The sequence below is a fragment of the Podospora pseudopauciseta genome, chromosome 4 (genome assembly GCF_035222475.1).
Source record: "Podospora pseudopauciseta strain CBS 411.78 chromosome 4, whole genome shotgun sequence".
Taxonomy (NCBI): domain Eukaryota; kingdom Fungi; phylum Ascomycota; class Sordariomycetes; order Sordariales; family Podosporaceae; genus Podospora; species Podospora pseudopauciseta.
Window position 1 is genome coordinate 3,841,199 of NC_085894.1, and position 24,747 is coordinate 3,865,945.

General features: G+C 52.6%; 9 protein-coding genes across 9 annotated transcripts; 5 read left to right on the top strand and 4 right to left on the bottom strand.

Moving 5' to 3' along the window:
* Nucleotides 1-57: 57 nt before the first annotated feature.
* Nucleotides 58-1,215, bottom strand: QC763_404780 (uncharacterized protein; the record flags this gene model as incomplete). The annotated part of the gene is made up of 1 exon (XM_062912120.1): nucleotides 58-1,215. The coding sequence occupies one exon, from the start codon at nucleotides 1,213-1,215 to the stop codon at nucleotides 58-60; it is 1,158 nt and encodes a 385-aa protein (XP_062766304.1).
* Nucleotides 1,216-3,946: 2,731 nt separating this feature from the next.
* Nucleotides 3,947-5,934, bottom strand: QC763_404770 (uncharacterized protein). The gene is made up of 3 exons (XM_062912119.1): nucleotides 5,369-5,934; nucleotides 4,501-5,303; nucleotides 3,947-4,435 (listed from the first exon to the last, which is right to left on the bottom strand). The coding sequence occupies exons 2-3, from the start codon at nucleotides 4,935-4,937 to the stop codon at nucleotides 4,306-4,308; spliced, it is 567 nt and encodes a 188-aa protein (XP_062766305.1). The 5' UTR covers nucleotides 4,938-5,303; nucleotides 5,369-5,934; the 3' UTR covers nucleotides 3,947-4,305.
* Nucleotides 5,935-6,246: 312 nt separating this feature from the next.
* Nucleotides 6,247-7,386, top strand: QC763_404760 (uncharacterized protein; the record flags this gene model as incomplete). Its single annotated transcript, XM_062912118.1, has 1 exon — nucleotides 6,247-7,386. The coding sequence occupies one exon, from the start codon at nucleotides 6,247-6,249 to the stop codon at nucleotides 7,384-7,386; it is 1,140 nt and encodes a 379-aa protein (XP_062766306.1).
* An 18-nt stretch (nucleotides 7,387-7,404) lies between these two features.
* On the bottom strand, nucleotides 7,405-9,830 carry GPI16 (Subunit of the glycosylphosphatidylinositol transamidase complex-like protein). The gene is made up of 3 exons (XM_062912117.1): nucleotides 9,311-9,830; nucleotides 8,850-9,250; nucleotides 7,405-8,797 (listed from the first exon to the last, which is right to left on the bottom strand). The coding sequence occupies exons 1-3, from the start codon at nucleotides 9,679-9,681 to the stop codon at nucleotides 7,716-7,718; spliced, it is 1,854 nt and encodes a 617-aa protein (XP_062766307.1). The 5' UTR covers nucleotides 9,682-9,830; the 3' UTR covers nucleotides 7,405-7,715.
* Nucleotides 9,831-9,982: 152 nt separating this feature from the next.
* Nucleotides 9,983-11,092, top strand: LUC7 (splicing factor; the record flags this gene model as incomplete). Its single annotated transcript, XM_062912116.1, has 2 exons — nucleotides 9,983-10,174; nucleotides 10,242-11,092. The coding sequence occupies exons 1-2, from the start codon at nucleotides 10,147-10,149 to the stop codon at nucleotides 11,090-11,092; spliced, it is 879 nt and encodes a 292-aa protein (XP_062766308.1). The 5' UTR covers nucleotides 9,983-10,146.
* A 1,012-nt stretch (nucleotides 11,093-12,104) lies between these two features.
* Nucleotides 12,105-13,946, top strand: QC763_404730 (uncharacterized protein; the record flags this gene model as incomplete). The annotated part of the gene is made up of 1 exon (XM_062912115.1): nucleotides 12,105-13,946. One exon carries the CDS (start codon nucleotides 12,105-12,107, stop codon nucleotides 13,944-13,946), a length of 1,842 nt encoding a protein of 613 aa, XP_062766309.1.
* Nucleotides 13,947-16,705: 2,759 nt separating this feature from the next.
* On the top strand, nucleotides 16,706-17,197 carry QC763_404720 (uncharacterized protein; the record flags this gene model as incomplete). Its single annotated transcript, XM_062912114.1, has 1 exon — nucleotides 16,706-17,197. The coding sequence occupies one exon, from the start codon at nucleotides 16,706-16,708 to the stop codon at nucleotides 17,195-17,197; it is 492 nt and encodes a 163-aa protein (XP_062766310.1).
* A 355-nt stretch (nucleotides 17,198-17,552) lies between these two features.
* CYR1 (cysteinyl-tRNA synthetase) lies at nucleotides 17,553-24,697 on the top strand (the record flags this gene model as incomplete). The annotated part of the gene is made up of 4 exons (XM_062912113.1): nucleotides 17,553-17,808; nucleotides 17,867-17,959; nucleotides 18,015-23,674; nucleotides 23,744-24,697. 3 exons carry the CDS (start codon nucleotides 17,553-17,555, stop codon nucleotides 20,195-20,197), a joined length of 2,532 nt encoding a protein of 843 aa, XP_062766311.1. The 3' UTR covers nucleotides 20,198-23,674; nucleotides 23,744-24,697.
* QC763_404700 (uncharacterized protein) lies at nucleotides 20,271-22,700 on the bottom strand. The gene is made up of 2 exons (XM_062912112.1): nucleotides 21,551-22,700; nucleotides 20,271-21,476 (listed from the first exon to the last, which is right to left on the bottom strand). The coding sequence occupies exons 1-2, from the start codon at nucleotides 22,020-22,022 to the stop codon at nucleotides 20,452-20,454; spliced, it is 1,497 nt and encodes a 498-aa protein (XP_062766312.1). The 5' UTR covers nucleotides 22,023-22,700; the 3' UTR covers nucleotides 20,271-20,451.
* Nucleotides 24,698-24,747: the final 50 nt, after the last annotated feature.

The window sequence follows — 24,747 nt, forward strand, 5'->3', positions numbered from 1 at the left end:
TTGACTACTGACATCCAAGGCAGCGAGCGATATCTGAACAATACGGGTTTAGGCACTCTACACGAGAACGACCACTTTGGCCGCCGACACACCCTTCTTACAGGTGTCGAAACCCTCTTGGATCTTCTCTAACCCTTTCCCTTCGACAACTTGTGGCTCAGGCGACGGCACAAACTCACCCTTCCCCAATGCCTGCGCCAAGTACACATTCCATATCGCTTTAGCCACGTCTTTGTTCTTGTCATCACCAATATCACTTCCCCAGATGAACTTGTACCCCACGCCCTTGATCTTGGCCTTGGCCACTGTCGTGATACCAGCCCACACCATATCAACCACAAGCTTCACCATCCCAAACGCCCCCAACCCAAGGAACTCGCCGGGATCCTTGGACCCGCTTACCTGCGAAACAAACTTTGGCTGACCCTCCACAGTCCTGGAGCCACCCAAGATGTCGATACATCTTGGCAATGCCCCTGCCCCAATCGCCACAGCCCCAGCACACACCTTGTTCTCACTCTTTAGCTTGCCAATCATGTCCCCCACCACACTCTCACTCTTGTAATCCCACACCTCCGCCGCCCCCAATCGCCGGACATGCTCCCAATTACCCGCCGAAGCAGTAGTGTAAACCTCATACCCCCCCGCTCTGGCAAGCTGGATCGCGTTACTCCCCACGCTCGTCGCCCCAGCCCACACAATAACCACCTGATTCTTGTCATCTCCCCTCGGCGAAGTCGGCAACGCCAACCCCAACCCGCCCTGATCCCGCCCCAGAAACAGCGCCGTGGCGGCAGTCGAAAACCCCAAAGGTAAAACAGCCGCCTGCTCGAAACGGACATGATCGGGTATCCTGGCAACGAGGTGCTCACGAACAAGGACGTACTCCTGAAACGCGCCCTCGGCCGAAGAGTTAGACCGGCGGTCTGTCCCGAAGGCGTGAGCGACGACCCTGTCGCCGGGGACGAACAGATGGGAGGAGGAGCGGACTACCGTGCCGGCGACGTCGGAACCGAGGATGACGGGGTACCGGAGGTAGGAGAAGAGGGGGTTGCCGGGGGATTGGATGAACCAGTCTACTGGGTTTATGGCCACGGCTTGGGATTTGATGACGAGGAAGTTGGCTGGGGGCGGGGAGGGGGGTGATGGGGCGGGTTTGATGTCCAAGGGGGAGGAGTTTTTGGAGGGAAGCCAGGCGGCGGTGTTGGAGGACATTGTGATGGATGTGGTTTGGGGTGTAGATAGGTAAGTTGATGGCGGAGGGGGGCAAAAGAGGGGGGTTCATATCGGGTGAGATTGATGTTATCGTGGGCTGTGACACGATGTACAGTACGGAGTAATCGGTTGCGGGAGTTGATACGGAATGTCCCAGCCAATGAAAGAGAGAGACGGTAGTGGATGTTGGTTTGGGGGTGCAGAGAGAGTTGACCGTCCGCCAATTAGATGGGAAGCGAGAAGATCAAGACAGGAACCTTGCATGTCAGACAAAGAATCGATTTTGGGCAGGCTATTGGTGACAATCACAGGTCAGTCCAGTCACTTACACTGGTCGCCGTCTGCATGACATCAAATCAGCAGGAGTTTTAGGTGGAGAATGGCAATCGTCTAAAGTCAAAGGCTGGTAATACGCGTGGTTCAAATCACAAAGTGTAGAGATATATGCCACCCGGCCTACCCTGTAGGTAGGATGTCCTTTTGGTTCCACACAAAGATTTGGGATCTCACTATAGGGATCCTGATGGAAAGTTAAACCTTGGATTCTATAATCTCTTTGGATATCTATCTAATGCAGTAGAAGCCTTTTGTGTTCTGTCCCCCTAGATCTTCTCTTCTTTTTGCGGTAATGAGATCTTGAAAGTCCTCAATCCTTGGTGGGCGATGTCTAGGTTGACAGGAATTTTGTTGTCTAACCCTTCCATTCCATAGTGTTTCGGGACGAGCAGTGCATGACTTGTTGGAGGTTGTGTAGTGCGTATGGCAACCGTGAGCCTGTATTGTGTTTTGTAGCATGGGGAAGGGGAGAGAGAATCTGGGCGTTCTCTGATGGCAAATGGACCTCGATATTGGTGCTTTTATGCCATGGAAGATCAATTCTAGTCAGGGGTATAATGTTAACGCAACAACAGCCGCAGCAGTTCGTGCCAGCGGGAGTTTGTGGTGCATGCTGCATCTAGGCACCAAACTACATGCTTCAGTTCATGGTCTGCCGTGATCCCCCAGGTGTCTGGGTCCAAACTTCGGAGTCGTTCCCTAGAGCCCTAGAGGTAGGCGCCAGCTTTTGTTCCAAGGGTGTGGAGATTCTTCTCAGACACTTGAGATAGATACGACCGGAATCACCTTCCTGGATCCAACAGTACTGTGCGTCGCACTCGGAGCACTGATATGAGTGGCAAGACATCTTTGTTTGAGATGTGAAGATCGCCGACCATTCCTTGTCATAAGGTGAAAAAGTGCCCACGACGATGAGGCTCTTTGATCGAACGACAGCGGCAGCACAGCTCCATCGAGTCCCGGCTATAAAGACAGCCATGACTGACGGGCTGCCAAGTTTTCCGGGGTTGCAAAGGGGTTTCGGGAGGGTCGAGGCATGCGGACTGATTGTGCTCGAACGGCAACAGTAATTGGCCGTCCGGAAATGTGACATGGGAACAGAGTCTATTTCCAGACGCAGCCTGGTATTGGAGAAATAAACAGCCGCGGAGATACTGTCTCGAAACTGGGACTGAAGTGCTGAGGTCGAAGGCCACGTAGGTCCAACCAATGTGAACCGATACAGGACGAGGATCGATGAGTTGCATCTGGCCGTTGGTTAAAGGCCGGAAGACGAATGGAGCGTATGCAGCCGTGGTATATGTGGAGTTCGCACAGAAGAGCAAAGGATGCCATGTAAGTGAATTGGGCGTCCTTCCCCTCTCAGTGGCGTGTCCAACGAGGTCTGCCCACCTGATCACTTTGTGGGCACACATTCTCACAGCACCCTGGGTCCTAATACAGATGCGACGAAACTTTGACTCCTGGCGTTGGCTTAATGAGAACAGGAACCAGGGGTGGCTTCCTTGGCAGGCGTGGCACCACAGTGTCAGGTTGCCAAAAGGTCTGCTGCCCAGCAGTCGCCATTTGACATATCCGACTAACATCGCACCGCGGCAGCTGACACACTTTCCAAGGCCATTATCTTCTCGGAGAAGATCTGCCACTTGAGGCTTTTGTCGGCGTCTGTCGGCCTTGCTTCCGTGCAATGGCCACACCGCCAGCTGCCAGTTTGTTTCATCCGGGGATACGTTCGGCGGCGGAGTGGTGTGCCACACTTATAGCCCCGAGATGATGCAGAGAAACAAACTACATGTATAGCGAAGTATTTGTTGGGTGATTTCGTCTGTCAGATCCTTGGCGATATAGAGGAGAAGCTCCTCAGGTAGTCGATATAATGGGCTCCTGATGTACTTGATGAACTGTCGTCGATACCACGATGGATCGTACTCTGGAACAGTTGGTATCTTGGTGGGTTCCATCAGTTCACATGTCGTCGAAGTTGCCGTTTGAAATTGCAAGCTGGCATGGTTATGGCTAGGCACAACTGCTGGTGTTACATGCAAACCAGCCATGATGTACAAGATATGAAAGGTTGATAAGGTTGTTGTCGGCTGGTCAGCGGCAGGTTGTAGACCTTATAATGTGGTGGGAAAAGTGTCCGTTAGTCATCTGCGTAAAAAGATTCACAAGTTCAGCCACGAGCCATATATTACAATTACTCACGAAACTTGGTAGATAACTGTTTCAATTCACCCTGTCCACATACTGGCCAAAAAAGCCTCTTGCTGTAAGGTAGGCTGGAAAGCGCCCAAGCCCTGCGCCCACAGAAGGGCTGGAGTAGGACAACGTCAATGGAACAGTGAAGAGCGGTTGGCAAGAGCAACCAACTGGCCACGAAGCGACCACTTATGCTCGGCGCAACTCAAAACTTTAACTATTGCTACCTAGGGTATTCTATTTACAAAAGCCTTTCTGTTAGTCATCATCATTGGCAAGAGCAAAAAGAGTTAAGATAGAAGTATATAGGGGGAAGTAGTCTAACTAAGGTTGGCAATCTTGGTGTTATATTGATTGACACTGACATAAATTGGTATCACTGATACCAATCTATGATGAGAGGACACAATTCTTTCCGTGGTGCCTGTACAATCCAAAGAGCAATCCTCCCCTCAGCAAGGCAGGGAACCTTTTGATCAGACTGACATAAGGTACAAAATGGCAGAAGCCGGTTTCGGCGTCAATCAAAGAGGGAGTCTTTCCTTGGAGCTTTAGCTAACATTCATCTTCATCTGGGTGTCCGCCGTTGTTATCCTTGGCAGCGGTAAACAGGAAGGTCCCAGCAAATACACCTATCAATACGGCAAGGAAGTATCCGACGTTCATCGTCATCACAGCCAACATTCTGAAAGAATATACACAGGTCAGCCCCAGACTCAAGGATGGGCCAGTAGATATATGGGCACTTACACGAGATATGCATGACCTGCTATGGCCATATCGAAGCCTGCCCTCGCGAGTCTCAATGAGAGTGGTGTGTCGAGCCAATAGCTTCGCAAACCCATTAGGATTATCCGGGCACCGCTGACAGGTTTGACAGGCTGTGCAAGTGTTGGTATTGCATTGCTGGAGCCGGAGCCATGTATGTGCTCGTCAGTCTCCTCGTCGCTGCCAACTTTGTGTCGGTGGTATGCTGGGTACGACGACTTCCTCCCCCAGCTTGCGCGCTCAAGAGTGTGCCGGATGGCCATCAACACACGTGTCCACGCAGCAAGAACCACGAGAAAGATGCACGTTGCCGCGTAGTCGCCTGCGTTTTGGGGTTGCCACGAGGCCCAAAACAGTGGCGTTGATGTCGACAGAACGAACGTCATAGGCATCGTTGACACGGGACCCTCGTGATGCATCTTTTTCGAGCTTGTGCTGGATAGAGTTGATCAAGATCGTAGCAGGTATTTCGATCGAGACGTGAAGGCGTGGAGGAGTCCCGTTGGGGCGCCTGGGCGCATCCCATATCATAATCAGTCTAGGACAGACGGGATGGCTTGTTATCTGTTGAGACTTGAAACTCCCCGGTTGGCAGTCGGTCCCTGTCGAGAGGGTACCCGACTGCTTACGACCCACGCATCTTCGTTTACCTCTTCGTTGAGCAAGTTGTTTCCAGAATCCACTTTCAGGTCACCGGCATGCCATGCTCGCATGGAACTACCTCACATGATATGATAGGTGCGAGGGCAGAGAAAGACGCAGGCCAGTGTCATTCGGGACGGAGTCTTAGGAAGGAGGGGCACAGTCAGCTCCTCTGCGTAGTATGTGCCTTCATCGGAAAGCTATGTACCTTGCTGGCTGGCAAAGGCCCCGGTTAGAGCGCAATTGAGCACTTTATTATGCAGGGGTTTGCCCGATGGCCCCCCAATCCCCTTTCTCGTGGTGCAGGCAGGCTCCGAGTACAATCTCAAAGGAGTTATAAGCCACTGTTAGCCACAGAATGTCCGAAGATCCACCGAAGACTGCTGGCCGAGTCTTTGAGACAGTTCGTGACAGCTTGATAGGTGTCAGCCAACAAGACGAGACTATATTCAGATCCAGCCATGTCTGGCACCAGGTTATTTCACCCAATCGACGTCCGCACGTCATCTGGCTTGAGTCCCTTGTTGAACAACTGTAGCAGACTGAATTGATGATAAGCCCTCGATTCATCTTCATCATTTCACGTGGCAGCCGAGAAGCCAGCCCTCTCAAGCTGCACAGTACAGGCCCAGACGTATTGCTAGCAAGGCGAGCAGGCGGCTCACGTCCGTATCATTCAACCGAAGCTTCGACTCTAGGTGCCATCAGGCGGCAGTTCTCGGGGTGCTGCTCATTATCAGGGAAAAGGCCCTCCATTTGACTGATTGATTTGGATGAGAGTTTTGAAGCTCAGATGGCGAGTGAGAAAACAAGGCTGCGATGGAAACACCACACACACATCCACAGCTGCTGCCAGCTGGGGGATGTGTGCCAAGCCTTGTCTGATGCGGGCTGAACTCGAACCAAAGCCCTCCCTCGATTCCCCCACTTCAGGGTGCATCCAAACAACAACAACATCAACACCGTCGCATGTTTTGGTCCCCATTCTTCCCAAGTATCTTTGCCATCCCAACAACAGCCTTTATCCGGTCTGGGACCGGAGAATATAGATATCAAAATACATACCCAACTCTTTTCTTATCCACCATGGACCAAGATCAGTTCGGCGGCCGCACCGATGATGACCTCTTTGCCGACGATATCGAACCTGTCTCGTACGAGGGAGAAGCCGTCGACCCCCCGCCGGCGACCACCTTCAAGCCAGAGTCCCCCGAGGTTTCTCAACAACCAGCGGCAGAGGTTATACCAGACCCTCCTGTTCGCGCACAACTCGGGGGGCTAGCCCAGTCAAGACATAACTACCCAGACAGATCCCGCGCATCCAACAACAAGAGCAATGACAACAGGTCTTTTACCAAGGTACCACCTGCTTCGGCTCCCTCGAATACCACCAGTACACCGGCGAACGCACCGTCGGGTCCGAAAAGCTATGTCCACAGGGGGAAATTGAAGCCAAACAACAACACCGCCGCGGCGAGCGATATCCGCACGCTGAGTGGCGGGATGCAACGCTCCAGGATGAGTCAGGCTGAGTCTGACAAGATGATGGAGGAGAAAAGACTTGCTTCTGTTGAGAAGGAGCGGAAGTTCCAACGGATCAAACAGGATGAGGAGGAACACGCCATTGCTGTTGCCAAGGGCGAAGAAGAGGCATTGAAGCGCAAACAGGAGGAGGCTGCTGGCCTGAGAAAACGCAAGCCGAGAGATGCGCCCAAGCCGAAGCCGGCCCCGGTGGAGAGAAACAAGTATGATGCAGACCGGATGCAAAACAAGGGTCGTAAAGGGACGAGAGCACCATGGGACCAAGACAAGGTGGATTTAGACCAAGCGGCCGCCTTCAGAAAGGGGGCGAATCGCGAAGTAAAGGGATCAACAGGATCAGGGTTGGGAGCAAGCAGGTATGCTTCCCAGGAGCCAAGCCGTGAACATGTCGACCAGGAAAGCGATGCATTTGGAAAACACAACTCTAGGCAGAACAAACAAGGGAGGACCTTGTTCGAAGCGGACGACGCATACAGACAAAAGCAGGAGGCGTTTAGACAAAACAAGGGCGGACATCAGCCCTCGGCCGTGTCACAACCGCTCACAACCAAGTCAAGTCAAAAGCCCAAGCCAACTGAGGATTTTCCAGTGCTACCGTCGTCAGGCCCTACCGCTACAAACACGGTGATCAGTCCCAGTTGGGTGAAGCCGGTTGGAGATTGGGCTGAGGACGTTGAAGGGTAGGTAAACGTCGTCTATGAGGTTGGATACAGCGGCATTGGATATAACACTCTTTCTGGAAACAATCGACGGCGTCCATTTTATTTGCGGACATTCTACCTCCTAAATTCCTTTAAGGTGCTCTACGTGCTCTTCACACCGCTTGGAGTTTTCGCTGATGTTCATCTTGGGTGATTCTTGCCAAGCAGGACATGCGCCGGACTTGAGTGCTGTTCCGCATCGAACCGTGGTAAAGCTTGCGTGGTGGCAAGTGTGAACACCCGAGAATGGTCCAGGCAATTATTGGACCACCTGTTCTATTATTTGCATAGTGCCAAGGCCCCTCTACGTCTTCACTCCTTCAAAGCTCCCTCTATGCTTTGGGCCGTGTCAACGGTCTCAAGCTTGTCAGGTTTTGTGCCTGATTCATCTGAGGCGTTGCCAGTCTTGCCCTTCTTGAGCTTTTCCACCAACAAACTAACACGCCCCTGAATCCTCTTCTTGAGCGCAGCCAGACCCACCTCAGGCCCTTCATCCGCAGCCACGAACCTTCTCACGAGGATATTGAACATGCCTCCAAATGCCAGTGCGATAGCTGTAGAAGTGAAAATGATAACGTTATATGGCATGCTGAAATCCGGGGTCGGCAAACTGCACAACAAGGACGTGGTTCGGAGGTTGTAGGCAGCCGGGCTCAAAATGGTAATGACGGCAGCCGCAACATCAAACCCCCTGTTGGCATCCGGGGGGTATTCGGTATATCGGAGAATGGATTTCTCAAAGTCGTAAGTCAAGAAGACGGTGGATGCTGGCGGGACGCGCATGCGCACTTCAAGCTGCGTGCCCCTTGCGCGGTCGACAGCCGGGCGATAGTAGACCTCCTTGATCAAGGAGTCGTCCTTGGCGGTCTGCCCCTGAATACGAGCGGACATGGTGTGCAGGTAGATGCGCATGAACCACGGAAGAGACTCCATGTAGACAAACTCGACTTCCGTGTCGGGACTTGGGTTGTGTAGGATGGTTTGCACGCCACCGCGTTCCTGGCCATGACCCGTGAAGCTGCGCTCGGCGTATAGCAAAGGAGTCACTGGTTTGACGACAACAGCTGACTCATCTTCCGGGGCCGGCAGCACAATCTCGAAATCAACGTCTGGCTGGATCTCAAAGCAGCGCGAAACCCGGTCGAGATTCTTCTTTTCGAGGACGCCATCGGAGTGAAAAACGCTGCGCGAATCCGGAACATGGAGGCAAACCGGTGGAACGGCTGGGTCTGTCAAGGGGCATGTTCCCTTCATCGTTCTGCCAAAGATTTGGGACAGCGTCCAGTCTTGGTTGGCCTGGTGATCGGTGGGGAAGCACGTGTCGGGCGCGTGGTACGATTTCGAGGTATTGCAGGGGAGCTCATGGCCGGGAGGGGGCCTAGGAATCGGGTTACCTGGACCATGTTAGCGAATGACAGTCCCTCGAATATCAGGGAAAGCCCATACCCCTCGGCCGTTTGGACCGGTCAATATCAAGGACCATATCTATGGTCAGCTCGATCTGCAAGACGCACTCTGCACCGGGGGGGCAGATAGGCTTGACATCAATAGCCATGCTCTGCCATGAGGCATCAAACAGCTTGTGTCCATCGAGCAGGGTGGCAATGCCCGCCTTGCCCTTGCATGGTAGAAGCTTCAGGAAAGGGGTAAGGTTCTCGGTGCACACCACCTCATGGGGCAGAACGCCATAGAGCAAATGTGTGTCGGCGGCAGTCATATTCGGATGGTCGCCCTCGGGCTGGAAGGACATAACGGGTCGGGTGGTTCGGGTGCCATCGATGAAGTTGAGCGAGGCGCAAAAGAGGCCAGAGAGCGCATTCGTCAGCGTCAGCCACTTGTGATCGGCCCTGTAGCCCAAAGCTGTCAGTTCGTGGGAGCGGAACGGAAATCAGTGTGAAGAGTCATACTCCTCGTCCGTCGCAGCTTGTAGCCAAGCCCACAGCTCAACGCCTGTTCCCCCTTCCCTGGCGCCGCCCCATGGTCTTGCGCCCCAGCTCTCGGAATCCCACCTCCCCAGGCTAAACCTCAGGTGCAGCTCTTGGGTGCCGGCATGTTGGAGAATTTGTCCGAGCGATCGAGGGAAGAATCGGAAGTTGTGCGCTTCAAATTCGGAGAGCGAAGTGTTGGATCGGAAATTGAAGCTTGCTAAAAGTGCCGACAGCGGCAGTGGTCGAAGGACGAGCTGTTCGTGGTAGTCTGCCGCGGCGGCGGATGCTGAAGAAAGAAGAGAGGAAAAGGAAACGAACGAGAGCAAAGCGAAGGAAAATAGTTGACGCATTTTCCCAACAATCACGGCGGTCCGTCCATTGGCGCCGGCCAACACATAAGGTACAAGAGAAGACAAAAAGTTTGATGTATTTCAGGGACCAAGAAGCCAGTGCATCGTAGGTGTGTGTCTTAGCTGTCGCGACGCACGCACGAGATGACGGCCACTGTCAGACACCGAGCGGCGCCCAGGGGTCAATTAGAGCCCCATAATAACGGGTGGACCCCACATCTCCCAACGTGTTGCATTTTCCAGCAACGCCAGCCTTGCAGCGCGGCTGAACTCAACCATCAATTTATTTTCCAAAAAGCATCCCAGCCACACCTTGACGTCGACATCAGCACAGCATACAAACCAGTAACCAGTTGTCAGCGCTTTTCGTCGCTATTTTTCTGATACCTGAACCTCGCGTCGCTTACAACATTCAATCTTTCCGATTAGATATTTGCCTGTCTGTTCCCAAAGCCGGCCGGAACCATGGCAGCTGAACAACGAAAGCTTCTTGGTCAGTCCTCATCCCGTCCTATCGCTATTCTTCCTTACCTCCCTTCATGTCACTAACTCTCCTTTAGAGCAGCTGATGGGCTCCAACCTCACCACCCGCGCCGCCCAGCTTCCCCTAACCGACCCAAAAGTCTGCCGATCCTATCTCGTCGGCACCTGTCCCCATGACCTCTTCACCAACACAAAGGCAGACCTTGGCCCCTGCCCTCGCGTCCACTCCGAGCCGCTCAAGCAAGAGTACGACTCCCTCCCAGACCCCGAAAAGAAGAAACTCGGCTTCGAGCACGACTACCTGCGCGACCTGTCTTCGCGAATCGATGCCTGCAACCGTAACATCGACACACTCCAGCGACGCTTAGAAAAGACGCCTGATGAAGTCCGGCAAACCAATGCGCTGTTGAAGGCTATCTCTGACCTCGGCTCAACAATCGCGAATGGCCTCCTGGAGGTGGAGATTCTGGCTGAAACGGGAGAAGTAGGAAGAGCTTACGACGAGTACTACAAGGTTCGACACGCCCAAGCGGCCAAGGCAGACAAAGAGAAGGAGCTTAAGGCGCTGAGTGAGACGTCTGGGCCATCGGGACATCAGAAGCTACAGGTGTGCGATGTGTGTGGTGCCTATCTCAGCAGGCTGGACAATGACAGGCGTTTGGCCGATCACTTCTTTGGCAAAATGCACTTAGGCTTCGCCCAGATGAGAAAGGCGTACGAATCTTTCCCCAAGGAAATGAGAGGGAGGTACCAGGGCGGCGGCGGAGGTGGTGGTGGGCATGGAAGAGGAGTGCAGCAAATGGACGACGATATGGGCCATGTTCCCACGGGGCCGGGAGGAGGATTCGGTGATGGCTGGAATAAGGGGCCACGAGGCCCCCGTGCCGGCGGAGGATTCCGTCCGAGAGGGCCAAGAAGAGGGTGGTAGTTTGTTTTTCAGGACGCCCGGTCGTATTTTCATTCTTTGGCTAAGACTGTTACTGCAGGTTGCATTGGCAAGGCGTTTTGGAGTTTTACAGATGCTGGGTTCTGGGCACAATTTGATTTCATTGGTTGGAATTGTCTCGGCTATGGTCTCACAGATGGCCACACACAAAGGCCTCGCCCCAACCAACATAAGACAGTATTACGTGTAAGAAAAACATGTTGGGCGCCTACATATATCCAGCTGCTTCATCTCGCATTTTTCTTCTGGCGAGCAGCTTCCTTCCTAAGCTCAACGTGGATGGTTTTGTCGAAAGTCAGCATGAAACCCACATGGGATGTGATGGGCATGCATTATTAGTTCTTCCATTGTGTCTACGCACTGCTTGCTTTAGACTTGTACATGGCTTGTTCCACCGGATAAACTCCCCATGACCACGATAACTGTTGCACTGGCACCGGTGGTTGACCAGGAGCAGCACTCTGGGCTAGAAGAGCCCTGTGAAGAGGAAAAGCAACGACAGGAAGAAGACTTTTATGAGGTGGACGAGGCTAATAAGCAGGAAAACCCCAATAAGAAAGAGGGACCCTGTGATGAAGAGTCGTGTGAAGAGGAAGACCCAGAGAAGAAACAGAGAGAAAAGAGGGAACAGAGGGAAAAGAAGAGACAGGAGCCTGACTGGGGTCCCGTATTCGACCGTCGATATTACGGTTTATCAACACTATTTGAACACCCAACCGACGAACCTTCTGGCCTCTTGCCTTCACAGACAACCTTTCAATACAAACCTTTGGACCCATCCAAACAAGAATTCAGATGGATCTCTCTCCTACCGGCCGAGTTCGAAGACGACATCGTCATCTCGATAGTACACGAGGAGTTCGCTATTGCGCCTGAGGTAGATTACATCGCGTTATCCTACGTCTGGGGCTCTCAGGAAAACCCACAGCCTGTCTTCGTCCAAGACTGCTGGGCACCGAACTATGAAGAGGTTGACCCTAACCACAACATCATCATGGTGACGCAAAATCTCGAGATCGCACTCCGACACCTCAGGGACACAGAGGAATGGATATCCATGTGGATTGACGCCATATGCATTGACCAGCAAAATGTAGCGGAACGTAGCCATCAAGTGGCGTTTATGGGTGAAATCTACCGCAAGGCCGCCAAGACATATGTATGGGTTGGTCCATTCGCAGATGACAGCGACGAGGCGATGGAATGGGTCGACCTGATCGGTGGTAGCATAAATGTCGATTGGGGCGATGAGATGATGAAGACCACAGACTTGTTGGAGAAGACAAAGTACGCGCCCATGGCAGATGCATCGGTACCCTATGAATTCGAATGGCCCTGGCCGTTATTGAACCTGTGTCACTTCACCAACAGGGAGTACTTCACAAGGCTATGGGTACGACAGGAAGTAAAACTGTCACAGAACAAAGTGCTTGTCTGCGGGTTTAAGCAGCTCGATTGGCACTTTTTCGCGACTTTTGCCCGCTGGATGGCAGTGAAACCCTACACCTGCGTGGATGAATATGGAGTATGGTCCCAGGAGATGGAAAAGAAGTATAAGGCGGGCAGCGAGTTGGTCTCTAACATTTGTGCGAAACTGTATGATGGTGCCTTCTTGTCCTTTGACCGGCTTCGGTTCGATAACAGCAAGCTGAACTGGAAAGATCCCAGGGACGCAATCTACGCCAACCTGGGCCTGCTCCCACCCGAGTACCGCCAGTTGGGAATCAAGCCGGACTATGACAAAAACCCGGCGGCTATCTTCACCGATTTTGCGGTTCGAGTGGCCACCAAGCTTCGGAGTCTGGGGTTCCTCGAATCCTGTGATCGCTCTGCCATTGAATTGGACAGCCTCCCTAGCTGGGTCCCTGACTGGTCATCGCCCATGAGGATGGCGGCGGATTCAGAAAATATCTGGAGCGCCTCTGCTTGGATATCGGCCCAGGTCGAATACGTGGGTGATGGCGTGTTGACGGCCAACGGTGTACCAATCTCAGAAGTTCAAAGGATTGACCGCTGGGAGGATGAAAGATCTTACGATGGCCAGCCCTACATGGTATTCGACTGCATCCGGTCCTGGTGCAAGCATGTACCTGACAACTATGATGAACAAGAATGGTTCTTGCCAGGCACCGGTCTGACGTGGTTGGAGGCCTGGTGTAGGCTTTTCCTGTATGGCAATCTCAGCGAAGTTTTCGAGGCTGGGCAAGAGACAATGGTTCACAGACCTGACTTGTTCTCGTTACAAGAAGCCAAAGAACTCATGCTCATCATTTGGAGAGCACGGTCCTTCCACGAGATATGGTGTCTCTATGATCCGACATGGCAACGCATGGAGAGGTTCCTGTCCAAGATTGGCGACAGGATGAAAGGCAGATCTGTTTTTCGGACAGTAGATCGGGATATTGGAGTAGCATCTTCCTCGGTAAAGGCTGGCGATTTGGTATGTGTGCTTTTGGGTTGTCAGGTGCCGGTTGTTTTGACACCTAAAGAAAGGGATGGTTCATCTCCCGACGAGCAGAATCAGTGGCAGGTATCAGGAAGCTGCTTCGTTGTTGGGTTGATGGATGGCGAAGCTATCACGGGAGCATTGCCAGAACACTACCGGACTGTCGACTGGAGATATCGCAAGGATGTGCTTCCCGAAAATAAAATCAATAAGTTTCGTTCTGGTCTGCGTAATGACGAATACAGAACACTGGAAACCGATCCGTCACAAGTTTTAGAGGAATGTGGTATCCCCTGTATTAGATACGAAAGGGAACCACACCTGCTCGAGGTCTCACCAGATGCGTTGCGGGATGTAGGGATAAATCTGCAGCAATTTACGCTCGTTTAAGGAGCTAGCTACCTTCGATCTGATCTTAACAACAATGGAATCGATGCAAATAAGCTTTTAGTTGTAATTGATGAACTATATAGTATGTTAAGCAACATACTTTGCCTTAGTCAGAACGTCTAAATAAAAATGGGCGAGGTATCGAAAACAACGCGCACAAATGGGTCTCATAATGCCCCTCTATCTCATCTCATCCTACGAACACTGGGGACGTTGGTATGAATGCCCCGAAACCGCCCCGGTCTCCTGTCCAAAACCTATATCCCGCAACTCGTCACCTGCAACCTCACGTCAACATAGCATCTATTCATCACCGAGCATTGCCTTCCTGCTCCAACTACGAACACTCCCCCGGCTCCAATCACAAACTCCTCGCCGCCCTCCTCGCTGCTTCTTCCCTTCTTTAAACAGCACCTTCAATTTCCCAGCCGCAAGCATGCACACCCGAGTCTTGGTTTTGTCTGCGGCAAAGACATGGCTCGTGCCGGAAGCAATATTCAAGACCTGAATCGACAAGTTCTCATGTCCCGGAATAGCAACCTGCTTCGAGAGGTACGAGCTGGAAAAAGTGTGTTGAGCATGCGGGCCACCGACCTCCCATTCTTCCATTTCAAGGTCGCTTTGAGGTATGGGCCTGGCACCGGGTATCACGATGGCGGAACTTTCTGCTTGCTGTTGCTGTGGGATCCTCAAGGTTACAAGGCGGGAGCGCTTGGCCGCAGGTCCTTCCAGGTATGAATCCTCTTCCTCTTCTGTATCATCTCAGGTTCTTTTGCCCTGGCCAACATCATCTTCAGGGATGTCTTCCATGCCGCCATTTTCGCTTGAATCGGACTGTCGCCCGGACTGTTGTCGTCGAGCAGGTTTGGCATGCGACGGGACATTAGTACCTCTTGACCATCGTCGTCCACGGGCACCCACACGCATGTTTTGAAGTACGGGTAAGTCGGGACCTTGCGAAGGCTCATTTCTTCGGGTTTGTTCCAGGGGCCGCGGGATACAACATACGGGGCCTCCAGCGTGTTGCCCTTTCCCCCCCCCCCCAACTCAACAACAGAAAACGTCACGTCGAGGTTATCGTTCAGCCCGATGCCACGGTGGATGCGGATTGAAAAACGCCGACCGAGGTCATGGCATGCTTTGAAAAGATAGCGGCAGGACTGAATGGGGCAGATCCATGGCCGGTCGGCAACCGCGCTGTCGAGTTGGTACCCGTTGGAAGTAAGGCACCATTTATATGGACGAGTTGTCCGTTGTTGTCTGGCCACATGGTATAGGGCCGGTTATCCTCGGTTGTCGTCAGACCTTCAGCGGGAACGGCAGGAGCCGCAAGAGGTGTTACAGCTATCTGTGAACGAGTAGAGGCGCGAGTTGAAGATGGGGGAGGGGATGGGCTGTCCAGCGTGGACTCCTCTTCATCACGTGGAGCTAGCAAGCCCTGCCTCTGTATCAACATTTTCGCGACACGGTCTCTAGCCCTCTGCACGCTCAGCTCAACCATGGGGTCGTCGGCGAGGCTGATGGGTTTCTTGGATACTAAAAGGGGTGGTTTCGCGTACCCGCCGTGAAGGATCCCGTCGCCTTTTGTAGCACTGTCATATTTGCCAAGTTCGGAAAGGGTTCCATCCATATTGTCATTGAGACGAGATGCGCAGTATGATATCTGAGTAGTTGGCATGCTTAGCCAGGGCCGACATGATTTCCAGTATCAGCCGCAAAGCCTACATTAAAATGCTTCCCTAGGCCAAAAAGAGCGTCAAATAGCTCTCTACAAGAGCGACTGGGACAAATCCAGGGGAACTCGGGATGGTTAAACTGCTGGTAGCCCGGAGGAAGCATGCAACCTTTGGTGCCCACAGTCGCACCATTTTTATCTAGTATATGAATGTTAGCGAGGAATGCAGTACGGAGGTTTTAGGGGGAAGGGTAGCTCTCGCTGTTGAGAGCGGTTTCAAACTCTCGTTGAATTTCTGGCGGAGGGACGTTGGACAACCTCTTGGACGCCTTCTTGTCGCCCACGTGGATCGTTTCTTCAAGGTGCATAATCGAGGGCTCTTCACTGACGGGTGGCATCAGAGTGTCGAGTCTCACTTTCGACAACTGGTGTGCGAGATGGAGGGGGGAAAAGCCCGCTGACTCCAGTTCGCCTCATTATGAAGGGTTTTCTCGGTGCCGGTGCAGACGCCTCCTGAGACACAGCGCCATCTTTAGGCACTTCCATGGTTGGATCAGCTGGGTGGGGAAATTTGTTGTAACGAACAAAGCCATCTTGATACTATTGGGATTAAAAAAACTCTAAGAAAAGGCCGACTTTTACCTTGAGCCCTTAACGATGTGGAGGTGTTCGTTTAACAATTGGAGCAAACAGATTTCGACGTGTCGAGGCCGCGTTTGTCAGGGAATTGGCACGCTTTAGCAACTCACCGCCGTGGAAGCAGTGGGTCGCTGGTCCATGTGGTCCATGCTCGGGCAAATCTCGCCAAAACCTTAACTTGACCTCAACCTCCATCATCACTAGAGATGGCGACTATGCCTTGCCTGCAAGAGCATGAATGAAAATCTTGAACGAAACCACTGCCCTAGTGTGCCTTGTTAACAGACTTGGCTGCGCTGGGGGTAGGAGGCAAAGCCCCAGCCTCAATATAATCCATCTGGTCAAACGCTGCCCTGAGTATATATCTCGGCTGGATCTCACGACTTAAACCATGGGCATTTCTCGCACATCTTCTTCGGGTGCAATGAATGTCGGATATCTTAGCATGGCAACCCCATCACAAGCTCAGCTCATACAAGCCCCATCACGCCCATCCGTGACAGGCAAGAAAACCATCTTTTTGGCCGGCACAACCACTCGAACTGATGGGCCAGAGTGGCGAGACACACTCTTCCACTCCATCGCACACCTCCCCATTACCGTGTTCAACCCCCTTCGACCGGACTGGGACAGCTCATGGAAGGAAGACATCGACTTTGCGCCCTTCCGAGAACAGGTGGAATGGGAGTTTGACAGGTTGAACCAGGCCGATCTGGTGGTGGTGTATTTTGGGCCCCAGACAGACGCGCCCATCAGCCTGTTGGAGTTTGGGCTTTTTGCAAGGTCAGGCAAGTTGATTGTGTGCTGCCACAAGGATTACAGGAAGCGGGGGAATATCGAGATTGTGTCGCAGAAGTTGGGTCTAAAGGTTTTGGATGCAGTTGGTGATCTTGTTGATGAGGTGATGCGAAAGCTGCAAGAGATGTTACAAATATGAGAGAGCAGTATAAGAGGCAAATCCTTGTGTTTAAACTTTCTTCCTTTTCCTAATATGTTCCCAGTACTGCAAGTAGTAAACAATGTGTCTTGTCCTGCGTTCTCAGTGCCGGGGCAGGGTGTGGCTGGTGTGAGCTTGCCAGCTGAGTAGCTGCGCCACATTGTGGTGGGGAACAATCCAATGGCAGGTGCCCCGCCAAAGCGGTTTGAGATGTCGCAACACCACGGCTTTGACTCATCTTCAACCGGCCACGGTGACCTTTATTTCTATTCTACATCCAGACACTTGCGACGCAGCTAGACTGATTTGACCCCTCAGAGGTCATTCCAGAAACTGCAACTCTCCCAGGTCCTGCATGCGCTCCATCGCCGGCACACGACCATTTTTTTCTTCATTGAAGAAGTTGACGCCAATTGCCAGGCAACCCCCGAGGTACTTCCGATTTTATTCACAGTCAAGGATGGCGTCTATCACAGTCCACAACTCTCTAAAGCCCGGTCCGCCGGTGCCCTTCGTACCCAAGACCGACGGCAAAATTTCGTGGTATGCTTGCGGGCCAACAACCTACGACCTCAGTCACTTGGGCCATGCCCGAAACTATCTATCCAACGGTATAGTTTGTTGCAAACATTTACCTTGATTAGCTTCTGAGTCTAATCAAAATCTCAGACATCATTCGCCGTATATTCCAGGACTACTTCGGCTACGAAGTCAACTTTGTGATGAACTATACAGATGTCGACGACAAGATCATCATCAAAGGTACACTTGACCGTTATCCTTGTGTTTGAAATTAGAGCCTAATCTATCCATTTAGCCAGGAGACAGCGCTTGCTTGACTTGGAAAAAGAGAAGTCGTATACCCCCGAGCAGCTCCGAGAACTCGTCTCCAAGGCCTTCCAAGCGTATGCTCAAAGCAATCTTCCCCTCTTGGTAACCCAGGGTCAACCAGAGTTGGATGAGAACAACTACCAGGCGCGTAAAGATGCCGCTTACGGTCAGGTTCTTGCAGGAGGGACCCTCAGTGGAGAGGGTAGGCCAGGGGACGCCGAGGCCAAGATCAAGATGCACCTGAACAACATGGACTCGGCAGCCAAGTCCCTCCAGACTTCCTCCGGCTTTGACGGTGCTGAAGACATTCTGCTTCCCTATCTCGATTCTCTGTACAAAGAGACGATCGACACCAGCGATCAGACCATCTTCACTGACCTCACTCAGAGGATGGAAAAGGCCTTCAACGATGACATGGCAGCCTTGAATGTTCTGGAGCCTACCGCCGTCACGAGGGTAACTGAGTATGTGCCCCAGATTGTGTCCTTTGTCGAGCAAATCATTCAGAAGGGGTTTGCATATGAGGCCGACGGCTCAGTCTACTTTGATATTGGTGCCTTTGAGAAGGCTGGGAATACCTACGCAAGGCTGCGCCCGGAGAGCAGAAATGACAAGGCCCTGCAGGAGGAAGGAGAGGGCTCTCTGTCTAAGAGTTCAGGCGGCCAGAAAAAACGCGACGCCGATTTTGCACTGTGGAAGCGAAGCAAGCCCGGTGAGCCATACTGGCCCAGCCCCTGGGGTCAGGGGAGACCTGGCTGGCACATTGAATGCTCCGTGATGGCCTCTGATAAGCTCGGCGACAACATGGATATCCATTCGGGTGGCATTGATCTTGCCTTCCCTCACCACGACAACGAGCTGGCTCAGAGCGAGGCCTTTTTCCACCAGTGCGGCAAGGGCGAGCACACATGGGTCAACTACTTTTTGCATATGGGTCACCTTTCAATTGCCGGCAGCAAGATGAGCAAAAGCTTGAAGAACTTTCAAACAATCCAAGACGCGCTGGCTACCACATACACAGCGCGAAACATGCGCATCGTCTTTTTGATGGGCCGATGGAATGATGGTGTGGAGATCTCGGGAGATATGCGCAAGCAGGCCGATAACTGGGAGAATACTGTCGACAACTTCTTCACCAATATCAAGGCCAAGCTTGCCGAGGTTGATGCGCCAACCGATGGTGTCAAGTACCTGTCTCTCACAGGCGCCGGAAACAGTCTCATTGAGGACATCGAGCAAGCGAAGAAGGACCTCGATGCGGCACTTCGCAATTCCTTCGACACTCCTGGTGCCATGCAAGTGATCCTGCGCCTGGTCCGCAACGCCAACATCTACATGAACGACAAGGCAAAGTCATCCAATCTTCAGCCTGTCGAGGCGGCGGCCCGCTGGGTGACAAAGATCGTAGGTATCTTTGGCCTGGACGCTACCGCAAAGCCACCTTACGATGGCCTCGGCTGGGGGTCATCTTCTGCTACCGCTGCGGCTGACGTCGACCCCCAAACAGCGATCAAGTCCTACGCTGCTGCGTACGAGAAGGTTAAAGCTGATGTTCAATCGCTTCACCTCTCTGCCTCTTCGATTCAATCCGCTCTCGAGCACTCCCCAGACGCCGAGTTTGCCGAAGTAGAGAAGAGTGGCGAGAAGGACGTGGAGAAGCTGGCGCTGCCATATCTTCGTGCCACTTCCCGTCTCCGCGATGAGCTACGGGCCGTCGCCCCAACCCTTGCTTCAGAGCCTCAAATCAAGCAGGCTGTTCTCGCCCTCAGTGACCGTATCCGCGACTATGACTTGACCGACCTTGGCGTACAGCTCGATGATCAAACCGATAAGCCCAGTCTCATCAAGTTTGTGCCTGCTGCCAAACTTATCGCTGCGAGAGAGGAGAAAGCGTCCCAGCTTGCTGAGAAGGCTAAGCAAAAGGAGGAGGCCCGGAAGGCTAGAGAGAAGGCCGAGGAGGAGAAGTGGACCAAGGCCAAGGTGGCCCCGCAAGACATGTTCAAGGACGACCCCAAATATACCGAGTGGGATGCTGACGGTCTGCCAACAAAGCTGGCCGAGGGGGGTGAGTCAGTGCCCAAGAGCCAGGCCAAAAAGTTGAAGAAGGACTGGGACAGGCAGAAGAAACTGCACGAAGAGTATCTTGCCAAGTTTGGAGGCAAGGCGTGAGTCAGCTATCAGCTGCAGTTTAGACGACTAGGTATCTTTCCTACTTTTCGGGGTGAAATAGAAAACTCATGTTGTCGCTGTTAGCTGCCTTGAAATAGTGATTCGAGCCGACGCACAATCGAAATCAAAGTTGGAATACAAACTCGCCCCTAAGCCCTGAACGCCGCGCATGCTCTAAAGGAACCCAACCCAGCCGTCTATCTCTCCTCGCCAAGTCTTATGTACACTGCTATATCAATGACGATAACCCGCAACTACATGATAAACCCCACCACCAAAGCTCCCACAACAGCTTTCCATACATCGATTTTGAGAGAATAAGCCTTGGACTGTCCGGTTGGGTTGATCCCCAGCGGGCCCGTCCCGCTCACCCTAGTGGCTACTGGGCCGGGCCCGATATCGATACCTGTGGGTCCCACACCGGTGAAGGTCGCCGTAGGGCCACGTTCAGCAGTGACATCCAGATTATTGTTCCCAGACGTCGGTCTTGGAGGCGGTGCCGTGCACCTGCCTGTCGCACTGGGCACAGCATCTGGCCCCGTGCTGATGGCAATGATGTTGCTTCCGCAATTCGCCGCCTGAGCCAGGTGCAAGTTTCTGTTGTCTTGATCAAACACCACGTAGGCCGCTCGCAGGAAGGTGTCTCCCAGCACCGGCTCCCCGTCGTCATCTGGGAGCACGCCCAGCACGCAGTACCCCTGAACGTGCCAGATGAAATCGTTGAAGGGCACGTTGATCACTTTATCCCCAAAGTAAAAGTCAATGGAGCCTTCCAGATCAGCAACATTGCAGTCGAGGAAATAGAAACCGGTCGAGGGGTCGTATTGGGTGTCTGCGAAGCTGGAGGCGAAGGCTTGGTAGATTCGTCGGGGAAGTCGGCTGAGTGTTCCGCCCGAATCGAGGAAAACAGGGACTTCAAGCTCTTGTGATCTTTCAACTAGACCGTCGGGGTATGTTAGTCCCACGCCGCTCATGGTGACATAGTATCTGTCCGCTCCCCTTGGAGTTTGGTTCTGAGGCAGCATAGGGAGTTTGGCTAGAGATCCGATGTATTTTCCAGTGTCCACGCCGCCAAAGATGAGTGCTCCCTCGGGGGAGTCGACGGTTCTAAGATCCATGCTGAAGGCTCGCGAGTTGATCAACTTTTGGTCTTTCATCGTGTCGAGAATGTAAGGATACTCGTTGACTCCTCGAATAGGGGGCGAGAGGCCAAGGATTCCCAGGGGGATGTCGTGGGACTCGAGGGCTACGCCGATGACCTGGTTTCTAACCGTGGCCCCTGTCATGTGGAAGATCAACATAAGTCACAGCTCGGACGAGAGCACGGCGTTCCAGCAAGAGATTCAGACGCACCTCCAATTTTGACACTCTCTCTAACATATTGTATTGTCGCATTCCCTTTCCCATACACGAGGATGTCGGTCACGCGCGTTGCGTTCAGACTTGAGCTCTTCCTCCAGTCGTAGACCGGGAACGATCGACAGTCGTCAGGCACATTGGCAGTGTCACATGTTGGGTTCACCCAAGTGTCTGGCGAGCCAGTATCCAGGATCAGCGTCAGTTTTTGCCCGGGTGTCCCGACATCTATGTCGACGCCGTAGCGGGTTCCGGTGAACTGGTTTTCAATGGTAACTTCATTTTGTCGGCCTCGGATCAGTTTTGGTGGCGCTGGGTTGGGCAGCACATTAAGCGGGGAGCGGATGAATCCTTCGCCGCGTGTTACGAGCGAAGGGTTTTGCTGTCTGGAGCTGTCCGGCGGTGCGGAGAAATCATGTGCGGAGGCAAGGACAGGGGCGGCACTGAGGAGGAATCGAAGGGGTATCATGTTGAGAAATATAATTATGTACTCCAGGCTCAGATGAGAGCTTCTGGCGGGAGAAGAAGAGATCTACACGGAGAAGGGTCACCCCAAAAAGATGGAAGACTGACATCGAGGGTCCATCTTTGGTGATCGGCTCGGCTGATTCGAGCAATATATGCGGTCTTCATGTTACCCTGGACATGCATCTTCCATGCCGGATTCGTCATACCCTCCCCGAGTTTCCTCGAAGCTGGAGATGGGCCATGGCTAACGGCTGGGAGGCAATAACGATGCATAGTATTGATCTCCGATTGGAAGGAAACAAGCCAGATGGAGAACGAGGGGGTCTGCGGAGCACACTGAATGGACAAAAGCGAGATGTGGCGTCCTGGTTGTGTTGCGCGAGGGCTTGCAGCTGAAAAGTTGGCAGAGCCTCGTCAGCCAGTGTCTGCATTGTTGACCGATCCTCGCGGAGGCCACACCCAAGGACGACTGCGCCTCTCGATGCACTGCATCTCTGGCATGAGTGCAGAATTAAGCAGGAGTTGCGCGATGGTTTAACCGAGGGTAAAGAGCCCGAATACGTGATACTCAGGAAAACTCTTTCGCATAGAAGGGTGCTCTGTCGTTGACGATGCCCAGGAGAGAGAATCATGTTTGGCATCTTAACCCCGCAGGGGCTGAATAGGTACCCCAGTTGTTTGCCAAGAGCAAAGAGGGGATAAGTGGATCAACGGGAGGAAGGTAGCCCACATATTTACTATTTTGAACCCTAGCTCCCCCGCTAGCAGAATAGCTCAAACTTAGCTCCGGTAGAAAGTTCCAGCGACGAGCTTGTTTCAACCTCGTCTCCGCCGTCGCTACCGGACACTGGCACCAGCACAGTACAGTGGATGTTGCCGCAACGCTTTCATCAGCCACCCGAATCATCACAAGTTCCCCAGGCCGTTGATGCTCGGAGTACCCGATGATCAACACATACCGAACTACGGAATATTAGTCAACTTCAGCACGAATCCCCAGACAGTAGGCTATGCCGATTCATATCCGCCTGCGCCTTTGTAAATGGCCGTGACAGCGGCCCCGTGTGTTATGGACTTAGCGAAGTGGCTTATAATCATCAAGTCCCATGAATACTACGACTTGGGATGAAGCTTTCTATTGAATATGCAAATCCACTCTGGTATTTATCCCAAGCCCATATTCTCACAGACGCAACCGGTGGGGATAAAGAGCAATCTCGAGACCGGCTGGAAGACAATGCCCCAGCAAGTGCAATGGTGAAGGACAATAGCATTACAATTGACACAGTATGCAACAAGCGTCTCATGTTAGGGACAGCTAGGGACTTGCAACCAGGTTCCGGTCTCTCAACGCTCCGAATTAAATTCAAGCCAAATCCCGTCTGATGCAAGCGCGTCCTCGGCCAAAGCCGTCAGCGGACCCAGTGGCGCTATAGGTAGCACGTGTGAGAAGTGGCGAACTTTCTCCTTGCTGTTTATTTACTCCATAGTCTAGCACAGCTCATGGGAGTTGTCTTTCAAGTTCGAGAATATGGAACTTGAAGACCGGACCGTCGTGAAACATTGCGACCCATACCATCATCTTGAGACTTCTGTGCAAGCAGCTCCTGAGTCTATGACATGAGCAACACGATGCATATCTTTATAGATCTGGTGAGTTTTCTCATAATGCATGGTTTGTTTTGTTATCTACACTGAGACAGCTAACAGGCCATTTACAAGTCTGGGAATGGCAGTCCAGCAGCAAGTTCTTCCGCTTTGACACCAAAAGCCAAGGACACCCATTTGTCATCTACAACCCGTGCCGAAAATCCTGGCTTCCGACCTTCGAGGCATGTGCGATGGGGTAGATCTCACCCTCGCTATTGGCAACGACGCAATGCGGTCGCTGGACTCGAACACATGCTCTCCTACACAGGCAACGCATATGGTGGAAGTCCGGAGCGGTTGAAGGGACAGGCGGATGTCGAGCAATCACCTCCCAATGACGCCGGGGTTGGAACTGAGACCCAAACCAATGAACCCCTGTCATTACAGATGGTCGACTCCCAAGACACACGTCCTGCTATGTCGATGGGCAAAAGCAGCCCATGTTCTTTCCCTGCCTTGGTATTGCGACCAATCTCAAAAAGAACAAGATCAGTCCGCCGTGACGATATCCTTCATCGAAGATCCAGTCGCTCACTGCCCTGCCCTCATGGACTCAGCAGTGGTCGGACCACAAGGATCATTTGATCTAGGGCCCTGCCAGGAGGAGGAGCCAAGCCAACCACCCCTCTGAGTGTACCGTGTCTCTGGATATTTGCCTTTCGTGAACGGAGACCTGTGTAGCTGCTGTCGTGGTGAAGGAGGATTTGGTCACGTCAAGGGCTAGATGGAGAGCAGTTTCGGCAGTTGCGGTTCAATTACAAATCCTGGATTATCAAGGTCATCTATTGGTTGTATTGTTGGGGGTATGTTGTACCGAATTTGTGTACTGTGATTTTTGTTATCGTTTGGGTGTTGTTTCATGTCCTCGATCCCTTTGGAACCCCTGATTATCGTCGTGACGGTTAAGGGCCTACGGCTGGGTACAGGCGTAGGTCACAGGTAAAATATTGAATTGTCGGATAAAGAAGAAAAGAAAAGGAAGGTAAAAGAGGTGCAATGCCCACGACGTCCGCTTATACCTCTCAACTTACGTCAAGTGCAAACCTCACACGTCAACCGTCCCCACGTCAGAATAA

Coding starts and splice junctions, on each gene's coding strand:
- GPI16 (XM_062912117.1), bottom strand. CDS start 9,681: ATGCGTCAACTATTTTCCTTCGCTTTGCTCTCGTTCGTTTCCTTTTCC. Junction 9,251..9,310: donor CAAGCTGCGACGGACGAGGA/GTATGACTCTTC, acceptor TTTGGGCTACAG/GGCCGATCACAAGTGGCTGA. Junction 8,798..8,849: donor CCGGTCCAAACGGCCGAGGG/GTATGGGCTTTC, acceptor AACATGGTCCAG/GTAACCCGATTCCTAGGCCC.
- QC763_404770 (XM_062912119.1), bottom strand. CDS start 4,937: ATGCATCACGAGGGTCCCGTGTCAACGATGCCTATGACGTTCGTTCTG. Junction 4,436..4,500: donor GCAGGTCATGCATATCTCGT/GTAAGTGCCCAT, acceptor ATATTCTTTCAG/AATGTTGGCTGTGATGACGA.
- QC763_404700 (XM_062912112.1), bottom strand. CDS start 22,022: ATGATACCCCTTCGATTCCTCCTCAGTGCCGCCCCTGTCCTTGCCTCC. Junction 21,477..21,550: donor AGAGAGTGTCAAAATTGGAG/GTGCGTCTGAAT, acceptor TCCACATGACAG/GGGCCACGGTTAGAAACCAG.